This window comes from Plasmodium cynomolgi, chromosome 3 (genome assembly GCF_000321355.1).
Source record: "Plasmodium cynomolgi strain B DNA, chromosome 3, whole genome shotgun sequence".
NCBI classification, from domain to species: Eukaryota; Apicomplexa; class Aconoidasida; order Haemosporida; family Plasmodiidae; genus Plasmodium; species Plasmodium cynomolgi.
In genome coordinates, this window is record NC_020397.1 from 85120 (window position 1) to 106916 (window position 21797).

General features: G+C 45.5%; 3 protein-coding genes across 3 annotated transcripts; 1 reads left to right on the forward strand and 2 right to left on the reverse strand.

Moving 5' to 3' along the window:
• Window positions 1-909: 909 nt before the first annotated feature.
• Window positions 910-5414, forward strand: PCYB_031160 (hypothetical protein; the record flags this gene model as incomplete). The annotated part of the gene is made up of 2 exons (XM_004220786.1): window positions 910-1230; window positions 1407-5414. 2 exons carry the CDS (start codon window positions 910-912, stop codon window positions 5412-5414), a joined length of 4329 nt encoding a protein of 1442 aa, XP_004220834.1.
• Window positions 5415-6058: 644 nt separating this feature from the next.
• On the reverse strand, window positions 6059-6576 carry PCYB_031170 (hypothetical protein; the record flags this gene model as incomplete). Its single annotated transcript, XM_004220787.1, has 2 exons — window positions 6059-6253; window positions 6484-6576. 2 exons carry the CDS (start codon window positions 6574-6576, stop codon window positions 6059-6061), a joined length of 288 nt encoding a protein of 95 aa, XP_004220835.1.
• Window positions 6577-7947: 1371 nt separating this feature from the next.
• On the reverse strand, window positions 7948-19187 carry PCYB_031180 (transcription factor with AP2 domain(s); the record flags this gene model as incomplete). The annotated part of the gene is made up of 3 exons (XM_004220788.1): window positions 7948-8367; window positions 8517-10151; window positions 10323-19187. 3 exons carry the CDS (start codon window positions 19185-19187, stop codon window positions 7948-7950), a joined length of 10920 nt encoding a protein of 3639 aa, XP_004220836.1.
• Between the last annotated feature and the right edge of the window lie 2610 nt (window positions 19188-21797).

Here is a 21797-nt window from a genome sequence, read left to right on the forward strand (position 1 = left end):
TCTGCCGCCTTAGCTTTATATAATCCTATTTTTGCATAGCTTCATTTTTGTGCCATTTTGTTGGTGTGTCGCTTTATTTGCCATTTCGGATGGCCACCTTTGCTTCACCTTTTTCATTATTTTTTCTTTTTCTTCTTCCCCTTCCCTTTTTCATTATTTTTTCTTTCTGCGCCACCCCGTTTTTTTCATTGCTTATTTTTGAACATTGAACGAGGCCGAAAGGTGTACGTAAATTTCTCGGAAATGTTTTTATATTGATCACCCGCGTTGGTGCGTATCATCACAAGGGATCCCTCATTTTCGCGCATCCTTTAGTGCCCACCGTTCGCCGCCACGTAGCAGCCACGTAGTAGCCCGGTAACAGCAGCTCCGTGCCCACTTCTCCTCCCATTTGTAAATTTTTCCGTCATCGCTCACGAATTTTTCCCTTTTTTTATTTCCCTTTTTTTTATTTTCCTCCGTTTTTTCCACCTCTTTTTCCACCTGTTTTTCCGCCTGTTTTTCCTCCGTTCTGTTGCCCACTTATATTTTTTATACCAATTTGAACTTCCGAACGAACAAGCGTCGCGGATCGAGGCACCATTTTGACACAAAAAGAGAAAGAACCTCTCTTTTTTTTTAATTTGCCTGGATCTGAACACCTTTTCAGTTTCACCCAATGCAGCAGAGTTACACAGCTTGGGATTTCCCCACTCCTTGGTGAGAAAAGGAAGGGGGCCACAAAAATATAAGCGTATAATAGCACGTACATACGTATGCACATGTATATGTATGTATGTATGTATGTATGTATGTATGTATATATATATATGTACATATATGCTCATGCGCGTGCATGTACGCAGATATACTTTCCATACCGCCGCAACTCTGGGGAATAATTAGACCGGGCAGAAAACCTCCAGGGAAATGAAAACGTCAACGTCGAACAGCTTTGCGGACGCGAACGCGAACGCGAATATCAGTGAGAATGGTAGCGGGAACAAGTGCAGTGCTTCTAAGAATGCCTTCACAAATGCGGCCTCCGTAATATGGATCGAAAAGGAAAAATTAGATTCCATTATTCACATCCCCCTGTATTCAGATCTGTCCAAGTACGTCTCCGATTTGAGCAGACACCCGGTGAAGCAGAAGAAGAAGGAAGAGGAGGGAGGAGGAGGAGGAGGAGTGCTCTCTAAGATTTTCCTACTCTTTGATGACAACAGCTGCAACATTGCAGTTGACATATCGGTAAGTGTCCAGTCCAGCAGGGGAGAGCTAACAAGTGGGTGACTTACGAACTGCTCAATGTCAATCCATTTGGGGAAATATTTTCACCCCATTTTTCACATGCTGTGTAATAGTTCCCCCGCACCTTCTTTCATCCCTTTTTTTTTTTTTTTTTTTCTTCTTCCCCCACCTGACAGGCTCTCTACGAATCCGACAACAACAAAATTCCGCTTCTCATCTACGAGCGGTACTACTTCTGGAGCCTCCACTTTTTATTTGAAAAATCGAAAATAAAAAGACAGAAATTAAATATCTCCTCAGATATTAATGGAACCTACGGAATTAACAGAATTAACGGACTTAACGGACTTAACAAATATGATGACGATGTGTACATGTATACATCCATTTACAACTGTGCATATAATCGAAATGACGATGAGAAGAACGTCGGGGGTACCAGCTACTCTGAGCTGGGCACGGATAACTACAAAGAAATGAACAAAGAATTGACCATATATAATAAGGACTACATAAAGTACTTGTATCTGAATGATCTTAAGAAAAATGCCATGAAGGAGAAAAGTTCAAAAGGAGGGGATGTTGGAGCTGGTAGCGGAAATGCTGGTGAAGCGTTTAAGGGGAATGCCTCGAGCGGGGATCCTCTTTTCGAAAAAGGCCTCTACTCTAATAACGAAATAAAATGGTACCGCTTGAAGATAAAAATTGAGAGTGTGGAGAAAAAAAAGAAAAACAAAAATAATAACCAGAACCTGATCAAAAGTAAGGGAGGCCCCATCGCTAGCCACCCCTTCAGTTTCAACAGCCACAGCAGCTGTAACAACTACAGCCGCTGTAACAACTACAACAGCTACAACAGCTACAACAGCCACAACAACCACAACAGCTGCAACGTTAGTGGAAACAGAAATGTCGACATCCACCACAACAGCAACAGAGTCTTCTCCTGTGAGCAGAGGACCCTGAACGATCCCAACAGTTTTAAAAAAGAAACGTGTGACCCCACCTTTGACGCAAATCTCGTGCACACTATTAGCCACCTCTCGCTTATAGACAACGACGCCACGAGGAAAAACATTAGCAATTTAATTAAGATACAGAAGAGGTCCTTTTTTACGCTCAACCAAGAAAGTGACAAAAATTTACTAGACATGTCAAACGAGGAACTGTTGCTGCTGTCTTCAAATAGAGGGAGCGAATCCGTCTTAGATTCCAATAAGAAGGAGAGCCTAGCTAGCTCAGGCAATCAAACTGGGAAAAGGCGTAAAAGGAGGAACTGGTTCTACTACAAAAGCAGCAGCAACGAAACGAACCGCGCCATGGATGACGATGATAGAAGCACGTCCAGGGGCAATTCGGTCTCCGTGCCGGACCGTGGAGCTGCCTACGTGGAGAATAAACGGAAAAAGAAAGAGGAAGCTCTGGGCTTTGAACTTGGGGGTGGCGGCAAGAATGGGAAAGACAAGGGGGATGACAAGGGGGACGACAAGGGGGACGACAAGGGGGATGACAACGGGAACGACAAGGGGGATGACAACGGGGACGACAAGGGGGACGGCCCCTGCGAAAGTTTCAGCAGCTACGACTTCGCATGCACTCCAAACAGAAACCGCAGTAGAAACCCGAAGAAAGACCATTCGCAGAAGGGAAGGAAGCCCCCCGATGGTCACGCACACGAAGCTGCAGAGGAAGGCGTCGAGGAAGCGACCCAGGCAGAGGACAGCTTCACCAATTCGCACATACCATCAGAGAGCAGGGCGTACGTGCGAACGGTCAATGCAGGAGAGTCAGGCACAGAATTCCACAGCTTCGACGTTGAGGAAGAGGTGGATGGGATGGAAACCGCTCCAATAGTAGTGGTAGACCCCACAGAAAAAAAAAAACGAGAAAGAGAAGAAGAACAAATAAAAACGAATGCACTGTTCATTGAGGACAAAAAGAACCCTAGTCTTGGACTCCTAACCAAGAACACGAAGGTGTACCAAGTAAATGTTGACGAATACAACTCTGAATTTAAGAGTATAATATCGGAGCCGTTTGATCAAAAAGAGGAGAGAGAAAAAATAAAAAGGAGTAGGGATTACAACAGAGAAGCACAAACGATGTACTTAAATAAAATTTTAAAAAATATTCTGAACAAAGAAAAGTCGCATTTGAATTCTCTGTCGAAAAATTTTAAACGAATTGAAGGATTCTACAAACAGAATTACAAAATATACATTATCGAAAGTAAGGATGACCTAAATGACAAGAAAAACTGTTTTAAGAGCGACATGCATGTATACGACTTGTCCGCCCCTTCAAGTAACGACATCAATAACGAACTCAACATATTGGACCAGTTTAAAATGTACCTGCGTAGATGCAAGGGGGAATATCGCCCGAGGAAGTACCAAACGCACATCACCACAGGTGGTAGGAAGCCAATAGGTGAAGGAAAAAACGGAGTCGACCTTCAGACAAATACCAGTTGCACAGAGAAGAAGGAACACTCCACTGAGAATGACCCCGGTGACAACCACGCGGGGGGGAAATTACCCAAAAGGGAAAGCGAACAAAGGGGTACTCTAATGAAGAGCAGTTTAACAAAAATGATTCCAAAGGGGGGAGAAGCAGCGGAAGTAGCAGAAGCGGCGGAAGCAGCAGAAGAAGCAAAAGAAGCAGAAACAGCAGAAGCAGCAGAAGAAACCGCCAGGAGGTCATCACAAAGGGAAGCCACAAAGACACACCTGACAAACCAGAACCCACCCGAAAACGGAGTCGTATTTTATGCTCACAATAAGAAAAATCCAAGTAGCGTAAAAGAGCTAAAGGAAGGAGACTCTCTCTACATAAAATTTAACAACTCATACGATGACTATGACAAAATTAGGGTAATAAAAAAGGAAGACCTTCTTCAAATACTTATTTGCCTAATGGGGAACCAAGAGTGTCTCAAGCTGTCACACATATCTACCTATTCTCCTGACCTACTTTGGAACCTATCCGTGCACTTCAAAAATAACACGTACGACATGGAGTTGAATCTTGACAAAATGTATGCCCACGTTTGTAGACGCTATGAGATGACCTCGCTCGATGGGAGAGCCAGCTTGGATCTCCAGCTAGGGTTCGCGCCCCTGGTGAAGCGAGTGGGTGATCGGCAGTTCGGTTCGCAGTACGATTCGCAATTCGATTCGCAGTTCGATTCGCACGTCAATTCGCAGTTCGATTCGCACGTCAATTCGCACGTCAATTCGCACGTCAATTCGCACGTCAATTCGCACGTCAATTCGCACTTCAATTCGCACTTCAATTCGCAGCTGGGTGGCCGACCGGGTTGCTCCCCCGAACGGTCGTCGGAGTGCCCCTCCGAGGGCTCCTCCGAGACGGTGTCCGAATCAGGAGAGAAGGCCACAAAAGGGGCACGAAAATTCAAAAGCGCAAAGACAGTCAAGAGAGAAAATCTCAAAGAAATAGAAATCATGAAACTCAAGGACTACGTATCCTTCCTGGATAAATTTCTGCAAAATGTGAATGATGCCAAGTTAAAGAGACTTAAAAACATACAAACAGAGTACTACAAAAAGTATGAATTTGATCGAACCATAAATAAGCTCAATAAGCAACAGCTCCTTGAATTATTTGTTGACAAAAAAAACGAAATTAATACAATACCTCTCACTTTTTTAAAAGAAAAAAGTAGAAATATCATATATGAGGAAAATATAAAAATGAATATGTTCGCATGTATCAAAATAATATTTGATGATGTGAAGGGGAGATGTATTTACGCAGCTAGCGATTTTTACAAATTTGATTTTATTTTTGAGTATGTTGGTGAGTTACTCACTCATAATGAGGCAATGGAACGTGAACGGAAATATAATAGGAATAAAAAGAAGGGGTGTTATATGTTTTACTTTAAACATGAAAATAAAAGGTACTGTATTGATGGCACGGATGAAAATATCGATGCGGCTATCAATAATAAAGACAAAAAATACTTCTTGAGATCCTTCGCTAGACTTGTTAATCACTCCAAGAAAAATTCCAACCTCATTCCAAAGGTACTCACTGTTGCCAATCTCCCTCGGCTCTTCTTCGTCGCCGCCCGCAACATCAAGGAGGGCGAGGAGCTCCTCATCGACTACGGCGAGCGCGACCGCGAGATCATCAAGAATAACGAGTGGTTGAAGTGCTGACTGGGGGGGAGCAAACGGCTAGGCAAGGGAAGCAGCTAAGCAGTGGCCAAGAAGCGGCCAAGCACCGGCTATGCTGCGGCACGGTGCTGCTACCCAAATACAAATCAACATCGTACCGACGACCCGAAGTAATCACTCCCCCCCCAAGTGGACAGCCATCACACGTATCTACTTTTTTGTCATCTTCACGTACATGTGTGCCCTGTTAGGGTTCCCATTTTTTTTTCAGTTTCAAGGGGGCAGGCAAGGCGGGCCTCATTTGGGGGCCACTTTTTGCCTTCCCCCCCCCCTTCTACCCCCTTGAGCGGCGCCATTTGAACAATTCTTCCTTCGCTTTTAAAATGCAAATGTGCCTGTTTTCTGTGTTCTACGTATGTGTGGATCTTCTGCAAAGGGGGTACACACAGCGCCACTTCACCGTTACTTTGTTAGCACATCCCACTAGCACCATCCCGTGTACCCCCATCCTGTGTACCCCCATCCTTTCGCTTTTTTTTTTCAAATTAACAAAATTAACACGTTGGTTTGTTCGGACCCCTACCCTTGGGGTGCCACACGTCAAGTTACACATTTCGCCGAAAAGGTCTCCTCGACCAAATATCTTTCTTTATACCCCACGCATGTATTATTACTAGGAAAAAATTCTACTTTTTCTTCGAATTGTCCTGATTGACGGTGAAGAAGGGGACCCCGCCATTCACCCTCCTACTGCTCTGTTGAGACGTGTCGCAAAAGTAGCTATCGTACATGTTCAGAATGGACTCCTTAATCGGGTAATAGTTGTTCTGTATCGCTTCCGCTGCGCTAGACATGGAGTCCCGGACGATCGTGCCGCAGAACTGTGCAGGGGGGGAAGGGAAAAGCAATCAAAAATGTGAATATAACCAAGTAATGCAAAAAAAAAAAAAAATATATCGCGGAAAAGATAAATAAACCGGGAAAAGCGCAACCAAGATGATGCTTCCAAAAGGGGCCGGTCTGCACGGAGTGACTTCTCCTCCCATCGACGGAGCAGACCTTCAACTTCAATTCCAGCTCCTATGATCACATTTTCCCATCTCGCCCTTACCGTGACAGTGTCCGAAAAGTAACTAGGCCCTTTTTCCTTCTCCTTTTCCTTTTCCTTTTTCCGCTTTTTTTTCTTTTCCTCCTTTTTATCCATTCTTCGTGGGCGCGTCGTTAGCAGTGTCCTTGGGAGCGTAGTTTTGCGCGTCGTTAGCAGTGTCCTTGGGGGCGTAGTTTTGCGCGTCGTTAGCAGTGTCCTTGGGGGCGTAGTTTTGCGCGTCCTTCTCAGCTTTGTTAGCCTCGTCGTTGGCAACTTCGCTTGCCACTTCGCTTGCCGCTTCACCTGCGCGACTTCATCCGTCCCCCTAGTTCGCCCGCTCTACGGGAATTTTTCTCGCCACGCAGGGGATTACGCAATGCGCTATATTCTATTCAACTTCAGAGGGGAACAAATTGGGAAATTTTCTTTTTTTTATGCCAATTTATACGCCCTTAAAAACTACCAAAAAATTGGGGGTAAAAAAAAAAAAATACCCCATTCGGTGAAATAAAACCAACAAAAAATTCACCTCTGTAAAAAAATAAATAAAAACAAAATTTCCCATTTTTTGCAAAAAAGTTTTCTCCACGTTGGCGCAAAAATGAAATCGGCACTTTGGGGTAAAAAAAACTCCCCACGTTGGGGACAAAAAAATTGGGCACTCCGAAAAAAAACGGTCAAGGCATTTTTTCCTTTCAGCTTACGAGGGAAAACATACCGTCGGGGAGAAGTAAAATAAAATCGTCCGATTTTTATTTCCAAATGATGCATAAGTGAAAGGGAAACGTTTTACACCGCGGTACACGGAAGGAAGATCCAGCCAGCCCACGTGCGTTGGCGAAGGAGCGGCGAGCGAAAAGGAAAATCCTCAGAAAATGCGCAGAAAATGCGCAGAAAATGCGCAGAAAACCTGCGGAAATGCTGCGGGAATGCTGCGGGAATGCTGCGGGAATGCTGCGAGAATATGCATGCCACTTTTTTGTGTATGTTCCATTTGGGAAAATAGGCGAAGAGGACAAGCGGACAAACTGGGGCCGGTCGGTCGGTCCATCCGCCCCCCTGTCCGCCCATCAAACACTGGGTAACTTCCAAGGGGGCCCCGCGGAAACAAACTCGACAAAAAAAAGAATGGAAGGAGTGTCCCCCTGGTACGCACTCGTGTACGCAGCTATGTAGAATAAATATGTACATATATTTCTATGCTTGTGTTTATGCCTGAGTCGCCCCCATACTTCCGCGTCCACCAGGTGGAGACCAAGCAGGGGGGCAAAAAAAAAAAAAAATAAAATAAAATAAAATAGTAACATGACTTGGGGATGTACTAACGGACGTGGAACGAAATAAAGTTCCCCCCAAGTGGGGGAGTACTCCCCAAAATGACCACCGCAAAGCAACCCACACCGCAGCGCACTCCACACCGCAGCGCACTCCACACCGCAGAGCAACCCACACCGCAGAGCAACCCACACCGCAGCGCACACCACACCGCTACGCGCACCTCGCCCCCCCGGGCGCGCAGCTTTCCAAGTAAAGCAGCAGCAGGGAGCGCATAACCATGCAGTGCTCCTCGAAGGGTAACACACTCGCCGTGACGTTCTTCACCAAACAAGTCACGAACACATCCCAGTACAGCTGAACAAATTTCATGTCATAAATATTATTAACACATTTTAAATGGTACCTCTCAACTCTTTGCAGAAGCTCCTTGTTTTTCTCTATTTCATTTGTCAGGGGGGAACTAGATGCACATTTATGTGGGTTCACAAACAAATGGGTTCTATCATTTGTCATTTTGGAAAATTCTGGCACACTTATGTTCCGAAATAAGTCCATAATGAGGTACTTCAAAATGAGCTTCTTAAAATGTATCGTTTCGTTGACATCCTTCGCTCGGTTCATGTTCAGGTCCTGCAGGGGGTGCAAAAAAAGGGACAGGACGGCGGGTGGACACGCCCTGACGCTATCTCGTGGGGGCACACACGCGTGTATACATATACATATGTACATGTATATATGCAAATGGGCTTGTTATTACCCCTCCGTCTGCATGCACTTACGTGTAAACTCAAACAGGCGTGCTCGCGGTAGGGCTCCACCAAAAGGACCTCCTCTATCTCCGTGCCCCCACAACGCATGGGCATAAATTCGCTAATCTTCATGCTCCCAAAAATGGATAAACAGTATCTGTCGATCAGGCTTTCCACTCCGCTTTTATTTCCATCCCCGGCTCTTTTATTTCCATCCTCTGCGCTTTTATTTCCATCCTCTGCGCTTTTATTTCCATCCTCCACACTCTCATATGGCACTCCTTCTTCCTCTGCCCCTCGGTGGGGAAACCTCTCGCCGTACTCTTTCAGTATGTGGACATTCTTAAGAATGGTCCCTTTTTTGCTATCCCGCTTGCCGCTGCGCCATTCGCTCTGCCATTCGCTCTGCCCTCCGCCTGGCACTTCACTTACTACCCCGTTGACCACTCCGTTGACCGCCGTGTCCCCTTCTGCCACCGGCACATCGCCGCACACGTCGAAGTAGTCCCCATTCAGAAACACCTCCGCTGCCGCCATCATCCTGTCCGCCTCAAAACGGTGCACACCTTCAGTGGTGCTGCCCTTTTCCGCCGCGCCCCTACCTAAATGGCAATTCGCTGCTCCCCTGGAAAAGCCACCGTCAAATCTTCTGCCTCCTAGTACACCTGTCAGGACGTCCCAACGATTCACTTCTCTGTCGGTGCTCCTGTTGGTCGAAAGATGCAACAGACCTGTACTTGAAGCATCCACCTTTTTTAAAACAAACCCGTTTGAAGCTTCCTCTGTGTAGTGTCCACTTTGTTCTCCTCCATACGGATTCTCAAATCGACTCACCGTTTGGGAGTCTTCCAATGGGTTCATTTGATGGTCTTTCAATTGTTCGCATTTTATTCCACTTTGGAGGGACTCCCGATTCGTCCTGCTAAAAGCGAAGGGGCAATCAGCATGTGGTAACCCCCCATTTAGCACTACCTCCCCATGGTCATCATAAATGACGTTTTCTGGGCCACTCCTATCAGTGCCTTTTAAGAATACGAATGTATCCCATCTTTGTTTATCACGTGTGTTCATATTTCCGTCCTTTCCCCCCTCCGTAGTTATTACCATCCCACCATATGGATCATATTCTTGACAAATTAGCTGACTTGTTTTTTTTTCTAAAAGGGGGAAATTACTTCTCCTCCGTGGATAAACCTGACAATACTTTTCTTCTTCCTCACCAGTTGTAGTTGCATCTAACATCATGCTATTCACCTTCGGGGTTATTATTTTCTCCCTTCTTGGGGACCCTCTCCCTTTGAATCCCACCCCAGTTAAGGACGCTCCCCCCAGGTTTCCACACTCCCGTGAATTACTCAATTGGGCGGTCATTTCTTTCTTACATTTGTACTTCCCGACGACCTCACTTTTCCTCCTCCCCGTGTCGCTCCTGTTGGTATGGCATTTGAAGATGTGAACTCCTGTTGGGGATCCATTTAAGTCAGTACCCTGCGCACCACCTACCCCATTCTCTGCTCCTTGATTTCCTCCCAAAGTGCTCCCTGGTAAGATGCACGTTTGTGCGCCCCCCTCCGCTGTCGCGCATGTCTCATTAGAACCTCTAAAATTGGGGAACCCACTTTTGCTCCTTTTATTCTTATCACTGCGGGTCTGTTTCTCCTCACACTTCACATGTGTTACATCTAACGAATGAAAAACATGGTTAACCGATAGCGGTGTTATGTGTTTTTTTTTTTTTTTTTTTTCTCTCTTCATAATTTTTACACCTTTGTTTGTTGTCTCTCTCTCTGTCTTTCCCACATCTGCCTCGTCATAATACACTGTTTTCCCGTTTACCTGAACCCATTTGGGGGAAGAATCACATTCGTTTCTATGTTCCTTTCCAGCCAATCCTGCAGTATTCCCACTCACCACTGGTTCTCTAACTTCTTCAACCTCCGTGTGAAACATATTAACTTCTTCAAAATTCAAACGTTTATTTTTCTGAAGGCCATTCTCTATTGGTTTATTTTTTATGTCCACCTCGATATGGCCTATATTCCTATTGTCCTGAAAAATCTGATGTAAAAATTTTTTCTCATTTTCACCCAAATGTTTATCCGTTTCGTTTTTTCCCTGTTTGTCAAACGGGCTTGTAAATTCATCACTCCCATAGTTTCTTCGTGCAAGTGTCATGCACTCTTCATTTTGTGCAAAAGAGTCATTCACATTAACGCAACGGTTCATATCATACTCTGAGTAGCCACTTCCTATACCTACCACATTTCGATCATATTGGAGATTCGATTCTTTCCCGACCTTATAGTTTGTCTTCTCCTCCACCATCAAACATGAGGTTATCCTCCCCTTCCCGCAATCGCTTTGTACATTCCTACATCTCGAGGTGTTGCTCCTCATTAAATTATGTACCCCAAACGGATCGGCACTTCTCACTGCACTATAATTTCTTACTACCCCCCTGTTCATATCATTCTGTAAAAAATCCCTCTCACTCATGTTCATTACTCTCCCTACATCATCCTGTCCTTCTCTCTTTTTTTGGATTCCCCACACATTTGCGTTCATCCTGGGGCTCGTATCACATGTACTATGTGTAGGGTTCCATGTGGGCATATTAGCAATGGGGATATTTTCCCCTTGATGAGTACCCCAGGTGTGTAGAAACGGCCCCTGTGTGCTGTTCATGTGGGGGAACTGCGGGAGCATGTTTTGAGGAGCCTTGTGTTGAGGAGCCGTGTGTTGAGGGGAAGGACTAAGCCCGAGGAAGTGTCCCCCCAGGTTCGTCGTGCCGTCAATGCGGTTTGCTGCCCCGTTGGCTGATTCGTTCACTGCCCCCGTCGCTGCCCCATTCGCTTCCCCCGTCGCTGCCCCATTCGCTTCCCCCTTCGCTGCCCCCTTCGCTGCCCCATTCGCTGCCCCATTCGCTTCCCCCTTCGCTGCCCCATTCGCCTCGAAAAAAGGAGTCGTCCCCCCAACGTTAACCAATGGGGCACTGTTCACGCAAGTCACCGCATTAGTCGTTACGTTAGTACCCCCTCTTTGATCACTCCCCACAGTCGTACCCTTCTCGTAATTGTTAATAAAACTCCAGTAGCCATTTGGCATAACATCCTTTTTAAGTCTCATTTTGTTCGGCTTGCTCTCCATCTCGGGTTCTAAAATTGCGACTTCTTCTTTATTCTGCACAAATTCTCTAGACTCATCTGTGATTCCATTTCTATGGGTTCTATTATTCGCGCGGTTCCTCTGTTGCATCTCTGGGACGCATGTCTTCTTCGCATCAATTGGTAGAGAGCCACCTACCCCAAGGGGAACCCCCCCTTGTGTACTTATGACCTCATTTCCCCTAGCATGTTCCCTACTGCTGGAAAAATGCCCATCGTTCAGCACAGCAATTTTGTGAAACCTGTTGCGCGCCTCGTCATTGGCGGCGTTGCTCTGTGTGGCTCCATTTCCTAAAGATGGGGCGGGCCCAACAGAAACGCATTCCATCGGAATGGTAGCTATTGGAATGGGCGCAGTCGGAATGGCCGCAATCGGAATGGGCGCAGTCGGAATGGCCGCAATCGGAATGGCCGCAATCGGAACAGAACCGGTCTTCTGCATCTCCGCATTTGCCCTTGCCACACTGTACCAACTCATCACATCTCCATTATACGACTGGCACTCCTCATTGGGTCCTCTCAAGACACACCTTTCCACGTTCCTCATGTTGACAAAATTCCTTCTTCCCCTTTCCGTGTTGAACTGCATCATCTGATTCGTCTCCCCGTTTGCGTTATATGCGCCATAAAAACTGTCATTTTTTGTTTGACCACTCAGGCAAGCTTGCTCATTGGGGCCATAAAATTCGAATGCTCCCTGCCCCCGATTCACGTTGCTAATTGGGTTCACGTTGCTAATTGGATTCACGCTGCTAATTCGATTCGTGTTTCCTGGGTAACTATAATTTTTGTCCTTCTCAGAATTGTGCACCATGTTGTCAAGCGGGACAACGTTGTGCGTACCGCTTCCCCTTCTGCTGTCAACCTCTCCCTTGTGGTACCTCCTGATAGGGCCCTCCACTTCGTTGGGCACTCCGGTGTAACTGCGGTTTTCATACATATCTGGGCTAGCGTAGTACCCCCCGTAAGGGTTGTCCCTATAAGTGCCACTCGCAGCACCGGTACTATTTGCACCACTCGCAGCACCGGTACTATTTGCACCACTCGCAGCACCGGTACTATTTGCACCACTAGCAGCACCGGCACTATTTGCACCACTCGCACCACTCCCGTTGTAGGCGCGAAGCTTGCTGCCGCTAACACTGGGTCCCTTTAACGACTCCGTCTCGTGCGAGTGCGCAAACAGTATTGGAAACGAATTTGCGTTCATCTCAGTCCCGTTCCAATGCTCAGTCCTTTCATCCATGACCCCGTTCTGTTTATCATTTTCGTGAGAGTTCGACTCACCTGTTGGTGTGCTGCTTCCCATGGGATACCCCTTTTCGTCGTTAAACTGAGGGGTAAGCGTGCATTCCGCTGAGCCAATCGGGGAAGGGGGGCTAGTATAACCATTCAAGCTCCCCGTGTTATTATTCCTATCTAAGTCATCATATGGCACATGTGAAACTTCCCAGTTGTCACTACTGTGTTTTTTTTTGCCCTTCACTAAAGACAAACCATTTTTGCCGCAGACATTTTTATCGCAGACATTTTTATCGCAGACATTTTCGCCGCAGACTTTTTCGCCGTTCATGTAATTTTTATTTTTTTTTAATTTCAGGTTGTTCTTCCTTTTCTGTACTTTTAATCGACTTTTCACAGCTAGCTCTCTCGCAATTAAGAACCCATAACGGTACACAGAAAAGCATTCTTTTTTTTTATGCCCATAGGCACACCACCTTTTCTGTCTAATATCAAAATGGACTCCTTTAATCTTTGGCATTTTCATGATCTCACTATAGTAGTACTCATCATCATCGTGCTCGTTACAACTGTTTTTTTCGAACTGATTTAGTTTGTATTTGTACATTTCTTCTTCCCCTTCTTCGACTTCTGCTGTCTCTTTTTTTTCTAATTCGTTTGACCCTTTCTCGCTTCCATGTTCTCCATTCTTCTCAGCACAGGGGTGAAAGACACACCGTGGTATACTGGATTCTCCAACGGAAATAGAGAAAGGAGTCTCTGAGGTGAGTTGATTCAACTGACTACATCTACGCGGATCTAACAGTTTCTCACTTGCGCAGTTTCTTTTTTCATACATTGCTGCCTTCTTTGGTTCCTCACTTAGGTTATCCTTCCTCTGGATCAAGCTCATACTGTGCGTCCATTTATTGTGGCTGCTTATCGCAGAACTGACTTCTTCACTCCCTTTATTTTTGGCGTCACTTATTTGGTTGCATCCACTTTTGTTCTGCTTCCCACTCGTCTGTGCAACATCTAAATCGTTTTTTTCTTTTTTCCTTTTCGCACTTTTTTTGTGACTCTTCGTTTTGGATACCTCCTTGGAAACAACCTCCCCGTTAGAGATTCCCCCTTCATTGTGTTCGCCGCTACCAACAGCACGCATCTCCATACTGCCTTCTTCCCCATACCACTGGCAGCTCCGACTAACGATATCCCTTTCGGACAGTACAGATATACCGTTGCCTCGGATGTGAGAGTTATTACAACTCTTGCTTCCCTTTCTGTTCGTCGTTTTCTTCTCGGAATTTTTTTTTTTCCCTTTATTTTTTCCACTGACATTTTTCTCTGACGTCTTCCCTTCCTGATTCCCAACGGTGGTGTCTACTACATATGCAGAAGTTACTCTCTCCATAGAATGGCTACATGTCATCTTTCCTGCTTCTCCTTCTCCACTCTCAACACATGCGCTTTTTATTGTCTTCTTTTCTTTTTCCATGGGTTGAATGCTTATCCACTGTTCAGGTGAATTTATGCATCTTCCAAACACCTCGGTGTTATCTCCCAAAACGTTTGCCTTTCCTCGTGTCGTCTCCTCACCTGTGTTCCTCAGTCCTACCACTTCGCCCGATGTGCCTCCTTCTTCCCTGGGGAGACTCCTTCCCTGACTGCGCTCATAATGGATACTTCTGTTTACATTTATTAGTTCACCCAAGTGCTCCGAAATGTGCGTCGCTGTGGAAGCCCTAGTTAGGTTCCACGTCTCACGCTCACTCCTTTCTCCACTTACCCTACTATTATGCATATTCACGTTCAGACTCAGGTTCAGGTTTAGGTCCTCCTTTTGCTTGTTCTGTGTTGACTTGTTCCCTTCTGGGACAGCACGAGGTGACTGAACGCTTCCCTGGCTTCCCTGGCTCCCCATACCGCCAACACAGATACCGCTGGAAATGGCACTACTTCTAACTCTCGTACCTTCCAGCCCATTTTTTACGCAACTCTGCAATGTCGAATTATCACTAGGGTTCGATCCATTCTCTTCCTCACATGGATTATTCCATGTACCACCCACAACTTTGTTTGCAGCGTTAAAGTGGGGACCCAAATTTTGTGTCCTCCCTTCATTCATACTGTACTGGTAAGTGCCACTTTGCATATGCTGGGGAGACCCAGACTGTAGACCTCTAAAAAGTGGGGAGTAGGTCTCCCCCCCCTCGTTCTTCATATGCGCATTATTAAAATTGGAACCATCGATGTAATTCCCGATTTGTGTATGTCCCCCCCATTTACTCGAAATTGCTGCATCTGTGGCTGTCTGTGGGTTTCTCCCGTAGTTGGCACCAAAAAACGGGTTCAGCTGGTTCGACTGGTTCGAATGGGTTAGCTGGCTCAATCGGTTGAACCTGTTCGATTGGCTGAACTGGCTCAATCGGTCCGACTGGCCTAACTGGCTCAACCGGTTCTGGTACGCCACATTTTTATACGTATCTGTAAATTGCCCCTTCGATAAAGCCTCTCCTCCACTAACCCCATGATTCAGATAAGCCACCTCACTTGGCAACCCACTTCGAAACGCTGACATGCCCATATTGTGTCCTCTTTGCATCGCTTCGAAGTTATTCACCATGTAACTGTAGTTGTGTGTTCTCCCTTGTTCGCTGTCCCATGCATTGATATGTGGTCCTGTGATTATGATTCCATTCTGGTCATAAAAGTTTATTGAACCGTAAGACCCCGTCGCGTATTCGTGTCGACTTGAGGGTTGCCCGTTGGTAGTCGTGTGGTTTCCCTGGTCGTAGCTGTGCCCACTGCCCCCTATGCAGCCGCGCAGACCGCCCAAACCGCCCAAACCGCGCAGACCGCTCAAATCGCTGAAGCCGCCCCCCACCTGGTTCCCCATGAACACAGGGAACCCTTGCGAGATGGTCGAATGGGGCGAATTTTGAATGCTGTTCAAATTGTCTCCGTTCTGACAGGCTAAAACATTCTGCACATTTTTTAAACCATGTCTTGTCATCCCTGCATGATCTCCTCCAGAAAAACCTCCTACTGCTGATCTTCCAGTAGGACTATTTTCTTCACATGCATTTCCTTTACATGCATTTATCCTTTTATTAACAAATTTTAGATTCGATTTTGCGTCCACATTTTTGGGTTCACTCTCCTGTTTCATTGTCCCCTCTGCGTGACTTGGATTCGCTACAGTTCCTCCACTTTCTACGTTCAGATGGGTACGTCTGCTGCTGATCCGGCTCCTCTTACGGGGGTTATTGATCCCTACCTTTGCGTCTTTTCTTTTATTTTTGCTGCGCGTTTCTGTCGTTTGGTTGCCCTTCTGCGTGGGCTCCGGATTTTGGGGCATTGCGCCATCCTTTTTATGGCTGCTCTTTTTGCTGCTTTGGGGGGGATATACTCCGCGGTTGTTTACCGCGGGGGTGTTCACTCCGTAGTTTATCACCTCAGCTTTTTCCACTCCCGGGGGGTTCACCCCTGGTTTGTCTACTTCACTGATGGTCGCCCCTTGAATATGCACCGCGCCTTCTCCAACTGTGCCTTCTCCAACTGTGCCTTCTCCAACTGTGCCTTCTCCAACCGCGCCTCCTCCAACCACGCCTCCTCCCACAGCGCCTCCTCCAACCGCGCCTCCTCCTACCGCTCCCCCCCCCACTGTCTGACTGCCGGGGGCGAATTTCGAGTTTCTAAACTCCAGCGCCAGCTGACGCGCCTTATAGAACCCGTACTTGCACACGGGGAAGTGCTTCTGAATCTGTTTGTTGTTCTCGTTCTTCCAGTAGGCAATCCACCTGATCTGGTTATGGTCGAAAGTTAGTCCCTGAATTTTTATCATCTGTTTAGCTAGCACACGGTAGTACTTTCTCTCGTTTAGTGGAATGCCCGTTCGCTTCTTCTTCTTTTTACAATCACTCAAATGTGGCAAGTTATCATGGCACACATCTACTCCATCCTTGTGTAAATCTAGCAGGGCCTTATTCATCTCCTTCTCAAATGAGCTATAGTCATCATTCCTGTGGGCCACAAATTCCCTGGGACCATTTCGATATGTACCCATAGGAATATTTTCACTCCTTTGATAATTATCCATAATATATTTATCCCCTTCTGACCATTTTGCATCTACCATTTGAATCCCTTTTCGTTCGCCAAAACGGGTTCTACTTGTCCTCAAGGCTACCCCATGCGCATCAGGTGGGTAACCTAGACTTACGAACGTTCTAGGAATTACTCCTACCAATTGGTTGTCCGTGCTGTACTTATTTTTGCTTAGTAGATCTTGTGGAGTGAACCCATTTTCACTTCCCCTGCATGACCTAACGGGTTCTCTCCTCGACTTATCATCTAACTCGTTGGATACATCTAAACTTCCTACTTTGCACATTTCAAGTGAGCTGTCTTTTTTTTTTCCTTCTTCCTCAGCAGCTGTTCGTTCCACTTCTCTTTGTGCTATTTCTTCGACTAGTTCGCCGATGTGTATAGCGCTGCTCATCTCTGTTCTCCTCTCCTGTGAGCTCTCCCTTAATGGAGATGCACTTGGTGGAGCCCCATCCAATCGCACTACTACACGTTCTGCACATGAAAAAGGTTCTTCATTACCATCTGCCAAATGGACATCCTTTTGTTTTTCTACACCTTTGTAACTACCTGCTTCATTTTTTCCTCCCCCCTCAGGTATCTCAATCATTCCAGATAAAGTCATCCCTATCGACACATCACATGGAAAGGGACTAACCCTTTCATGACTCACTGTCCCGTTTGGACCTTCCGCTAAATCTGCTTCTTCACCTACATTTTTTTTGTGCCTCTCTCCTGAAAGGTACCCTTCCAAGTTATCCTTCTCAACTTTTTTAATTTCTCCATTCTCTATTCCCAATTGGTTATCAATCTGCCTGACTTGTTCAGATAATTTGGGAATTCCCCCATTCGGTGCTTTTGCAATCCACTTCTCCGTTATCTCCTCACCGATGGGAGCAAAAACATTTTTGCCTTCCACTTGTAGAGACTTCCCCTCCTTACTCTCATTTTGGTTGCTACGATGGAGAGCATCCACAGATGAAAGGCTATGAATCGTATGTAAATTACCTTCACTGCGCTGTGCGGGAAGGTCCTTTCCAGGATTATACTTCCTTGGTTCTCCATCTACCCTCACCTGTGCTGGTAATAGCTCCTTCTTTTCAAACCTTCTGTTTGGCTCCACTATGTTATCTTTAGTTTCACGTCTATCTGTGCTACTCATGGGGGGGATATACCTCTCGTAGGAAGTTCCATCCACAGTTTTATCCTCCTCAGAACTTCCCTTCTTTGTCTTTTCTTCCCCATGTGGTTTTTTTCTCAAATGGGACATGTCCTTCACGAGAGGGCAGCTATTCTGACGACGGTCTCCTTCATTCTGGGGGGTCTCTCTCATGTTGAGGATTCCAACCCAATCGGAGTCATCTCCAGGGAAGATATTCCCTCGTCTGTCTTTCTCATCCAGGGGATCTTCACTAATGAGGTTCTTCTGCAAATTGGAGCTCCTCACATAACTCTGTTCATACATATTATGTTTCTCTCCATTCTCGACGTAACTACCTGACCTGTTCATGCAATTATTCCTCCTTACCTCATTCAAACATTGCAGTATTGTAGGATTAGTTTTCCTTTGCTCCTCCTGCTCTTCGTTTCCATGGGGAGAGCTACCTCCCCCCTGCACCACGTCACGCACGCTCTCCTCATCGTGATAGCCCTTATCATCGTGATAGCCCTTATCATCGTGATAACCCTTATCATCGTGATAGCCCTTATCATCGTGATAACCCTTATCATCGTGATAATCCTTCTCCTCACCGTGACAACCCTTCTCCTCACCGTTTTCACTTCCCCATCTGGAGACCTCTTCTACGCTCACCACGGTACACTCATTCTGTGCTTCCTCATCCGCGGTGTCATGAGCTCCTATACCGGGGACCCTAATTGCTTCCCGGAGGTGTGCTCCCTCTTTAGGTACTCCCCTGCTGCAAAAAATCTGATCTTTTCCAGACACTTCCCTATTACACCACGTCCCCAAATTAGTAGATACTTTATTCACATATTGCTCTCGTTTCGCAGAAATATGTGCACCGTCAAGACCGCTTCTCCTTTGTTCACCGCTGCTATTCATGTTAATGTTTCCCCGAGATGTACCTCCATCGTTGGGGTTCTTTTTCTCTTCGACTTTCTCCAGAGGGGGTAGATCGATGCGTTTACTATCACTGCTACGCTGCTGTTGTGGACTCTGCGCGTTTATGTATCCACCTGCACAAGGCACGTGTAAGCAGTTCATTTGGTTCATTTCGGAGCTGTCTTTTTTTTATTATTATTTTTTTTATTTAATTTTTTTTTTTTTTTTATTTTCTTCCCCTCAAGGGATCTTCTCTTCTATGTACGAAGGTGAGAATCCCCTTTCTGGTGCTGCATTCTATAGCGGCACGGTGGACGTAAAAATACGCCCTCAAGTGACCCAAAAAGGTGGTCCCCCAAAAAAACTCATAGAAACCGGGGGGGTGGGGCGCCTCGCCTTACTCCTCAAATCGGGAGGAAGTTCCCCGACAAGTTAGACAGGGACCAACTCTTTCGATCCACATGCCAAAAGTTGTCCCGAGAAGAGACTCTGCAAATGGCAATGTAGGAAATATCTGTGCATCGATGACAACAACTCTGTGGCGGTAGCACACCCCCTTCTGATCCCACCAACTGAGTGAAAAAATTCTCTCACTAAACTAAAGAGAAATGCGTGGAACCGCCTACACAGGTGCTCAGACTGTGCGAAAAAAAAAATAAAAAAAACACATCAAGTGAAGCGATTAAAACAAACAGGTAATAATAAGGCGTTATGATGAGAGTAATCAGAAAGGTACACGCACGTTTTAGCCACCATGCGCTTTCCCTTTGTAAACACAACTACTGCTGAATTTTTTCAAAATTGAGTAATATTGGGGAGCTAATCCGAAGTTGTACTTTGGGTTCTTAGCTAACCAGGTGTTGTAATTAACCATCAAGTGAGACTAAGTTGGGTCTTTTTTTTTTTTTTTCTCAATGAAGCCTCTAACTTAGATGCACAACTCGCAGATAGCTGTAACTACGAGAATGAAAAAAAAAAAATTAGGCTCACCATGAAATGTCGTATTTAGGCAAAGGGTCCCAAATCGCAAATCGGGGGGGGCACAAAAAAGACAACCTTTTTCAAAGTCGAATTTCCAAGATGTAGTTATAAGAGAAAAAAAAAAAAAAATTTATATAATGCTATGCATCGGGCGTGAAGTAATTATGATTCCCTCTCCCAGTGAGAGCCACTTTTTACGACACGTATATACACACACGCGCGCACATTTTTGGAGGAAAAAAATTCGACTCACAATAATTGGGGGTGATAATCTGTGGCGATAAATAAACGCCTACACAAAAAAAAAAATTACAAACTGTTGGGAATGACAAAAAAAAGGGGTCTTAACGAACATCCCAATCTGTGAACAAATGTAACCTCTGCAGGTGCTTCTTCACGCTGAGACGTTTGGGTTGTGCGCGACAAGGTTGGTTATGCATGCCGCAACAGGGTGGACGGGCTCTAAGTTCTTCCTTTCGAGGGGCGAGAAAAAAAAAAAAAAAAAAAAAAAACAAAAGGTGAACAACAAAAAGTGAACAACAAAGAGTGAACAACAAAAGGTGAGCAAAACGCCACGATAAAGAAATAGAAAGCACAAAAGGGGTACCAACAAATGATCAGTGTAACGCACAAATGGAACAAAACAAATTAGCCGGCTGCGGACTCAACCCGGCTCGTGAGCAAGTCACCCTTATGGGCACATATAACAATTCGGTGTTACTACCCCAATGGGGCTCTGTCTGCGCTGCATGGGGGAGGGGCCCACGTACTGGCATAGGCACACACAAACGCATACATACGTACATACGTACATACGTACATACGCACACACATACATACGCACACATACATACACACATACACACACATACGCGTACGCACCCATAAGTGCAGAGACCCATGTGCGATTGCAACCTTGTCAGATCTCTCACAAAAACACACTCAAGCCCCTGGGCAAAAGGTCAAATAAAAAAATGAAGAAATAGTCGCTAGGTTATTTCCCCTCCAAAAAAAACGCTTTTTTATAAAATCCAAAAATTTCTATTGCGAAGAAGACAAGGCTGACTAGATATGCATACACATATTTACAGAAAAAAAAAAAAAAAAAAAAAAAAAAAAAAATTAAATCTAATTAAACATACCAAAACAAAGCTGGACGGGGGAACGCTCCTCTCGTTTTCACTTCCTAAGCTGTAGCCCTCTTCGCCCATACAGTCTAAGCTAAATGTGAACAGAAAAAATCCACCAAGTTGTATCACAGACAGATTTGAAGCACTTTTTCTTTAAGCCTAACACTTCCAAGGTGAGCACAAGCTTGAGCCCTCCACAAAAAAAAAAAAAAAAAAAAAGAGTATATTATGCAACGGGTGCATTGCTCTTATGTTGCACAATGGACAAAAAAAAAAAAAAAAAAAATTATCCAAATGATGCTTTTTTTTTTTTTTGGAGGTGGGGAATGATTACAACAAGGTAGTGTTACAGCCAAGTGGGCAGAGCAGTGCTAAGGTCTAACGAGGCAGGGGCTTAATCACCTCGGTCTTTCGCTTTTGTCAACCGCTTTTGTCAGAAGGATGCCTTCTCACGTAAGTCCACTAGTGCGCGAAGGGGCATATGTGTACCTCCGCAACGTTCAGCAAAACGTCTAATGCGTTGTGCAGTAGGGACGAAGAGAAAGGGAAGTGCAAATAAAGCCAAATAAAACCAAATAAAGCCAAGTAAAACCAAATAAAACCAATGCAGGTTGTGCCTTGTGCGTGCTCGCGCATTTTCCCACTGCTGATTTTTTTTTTT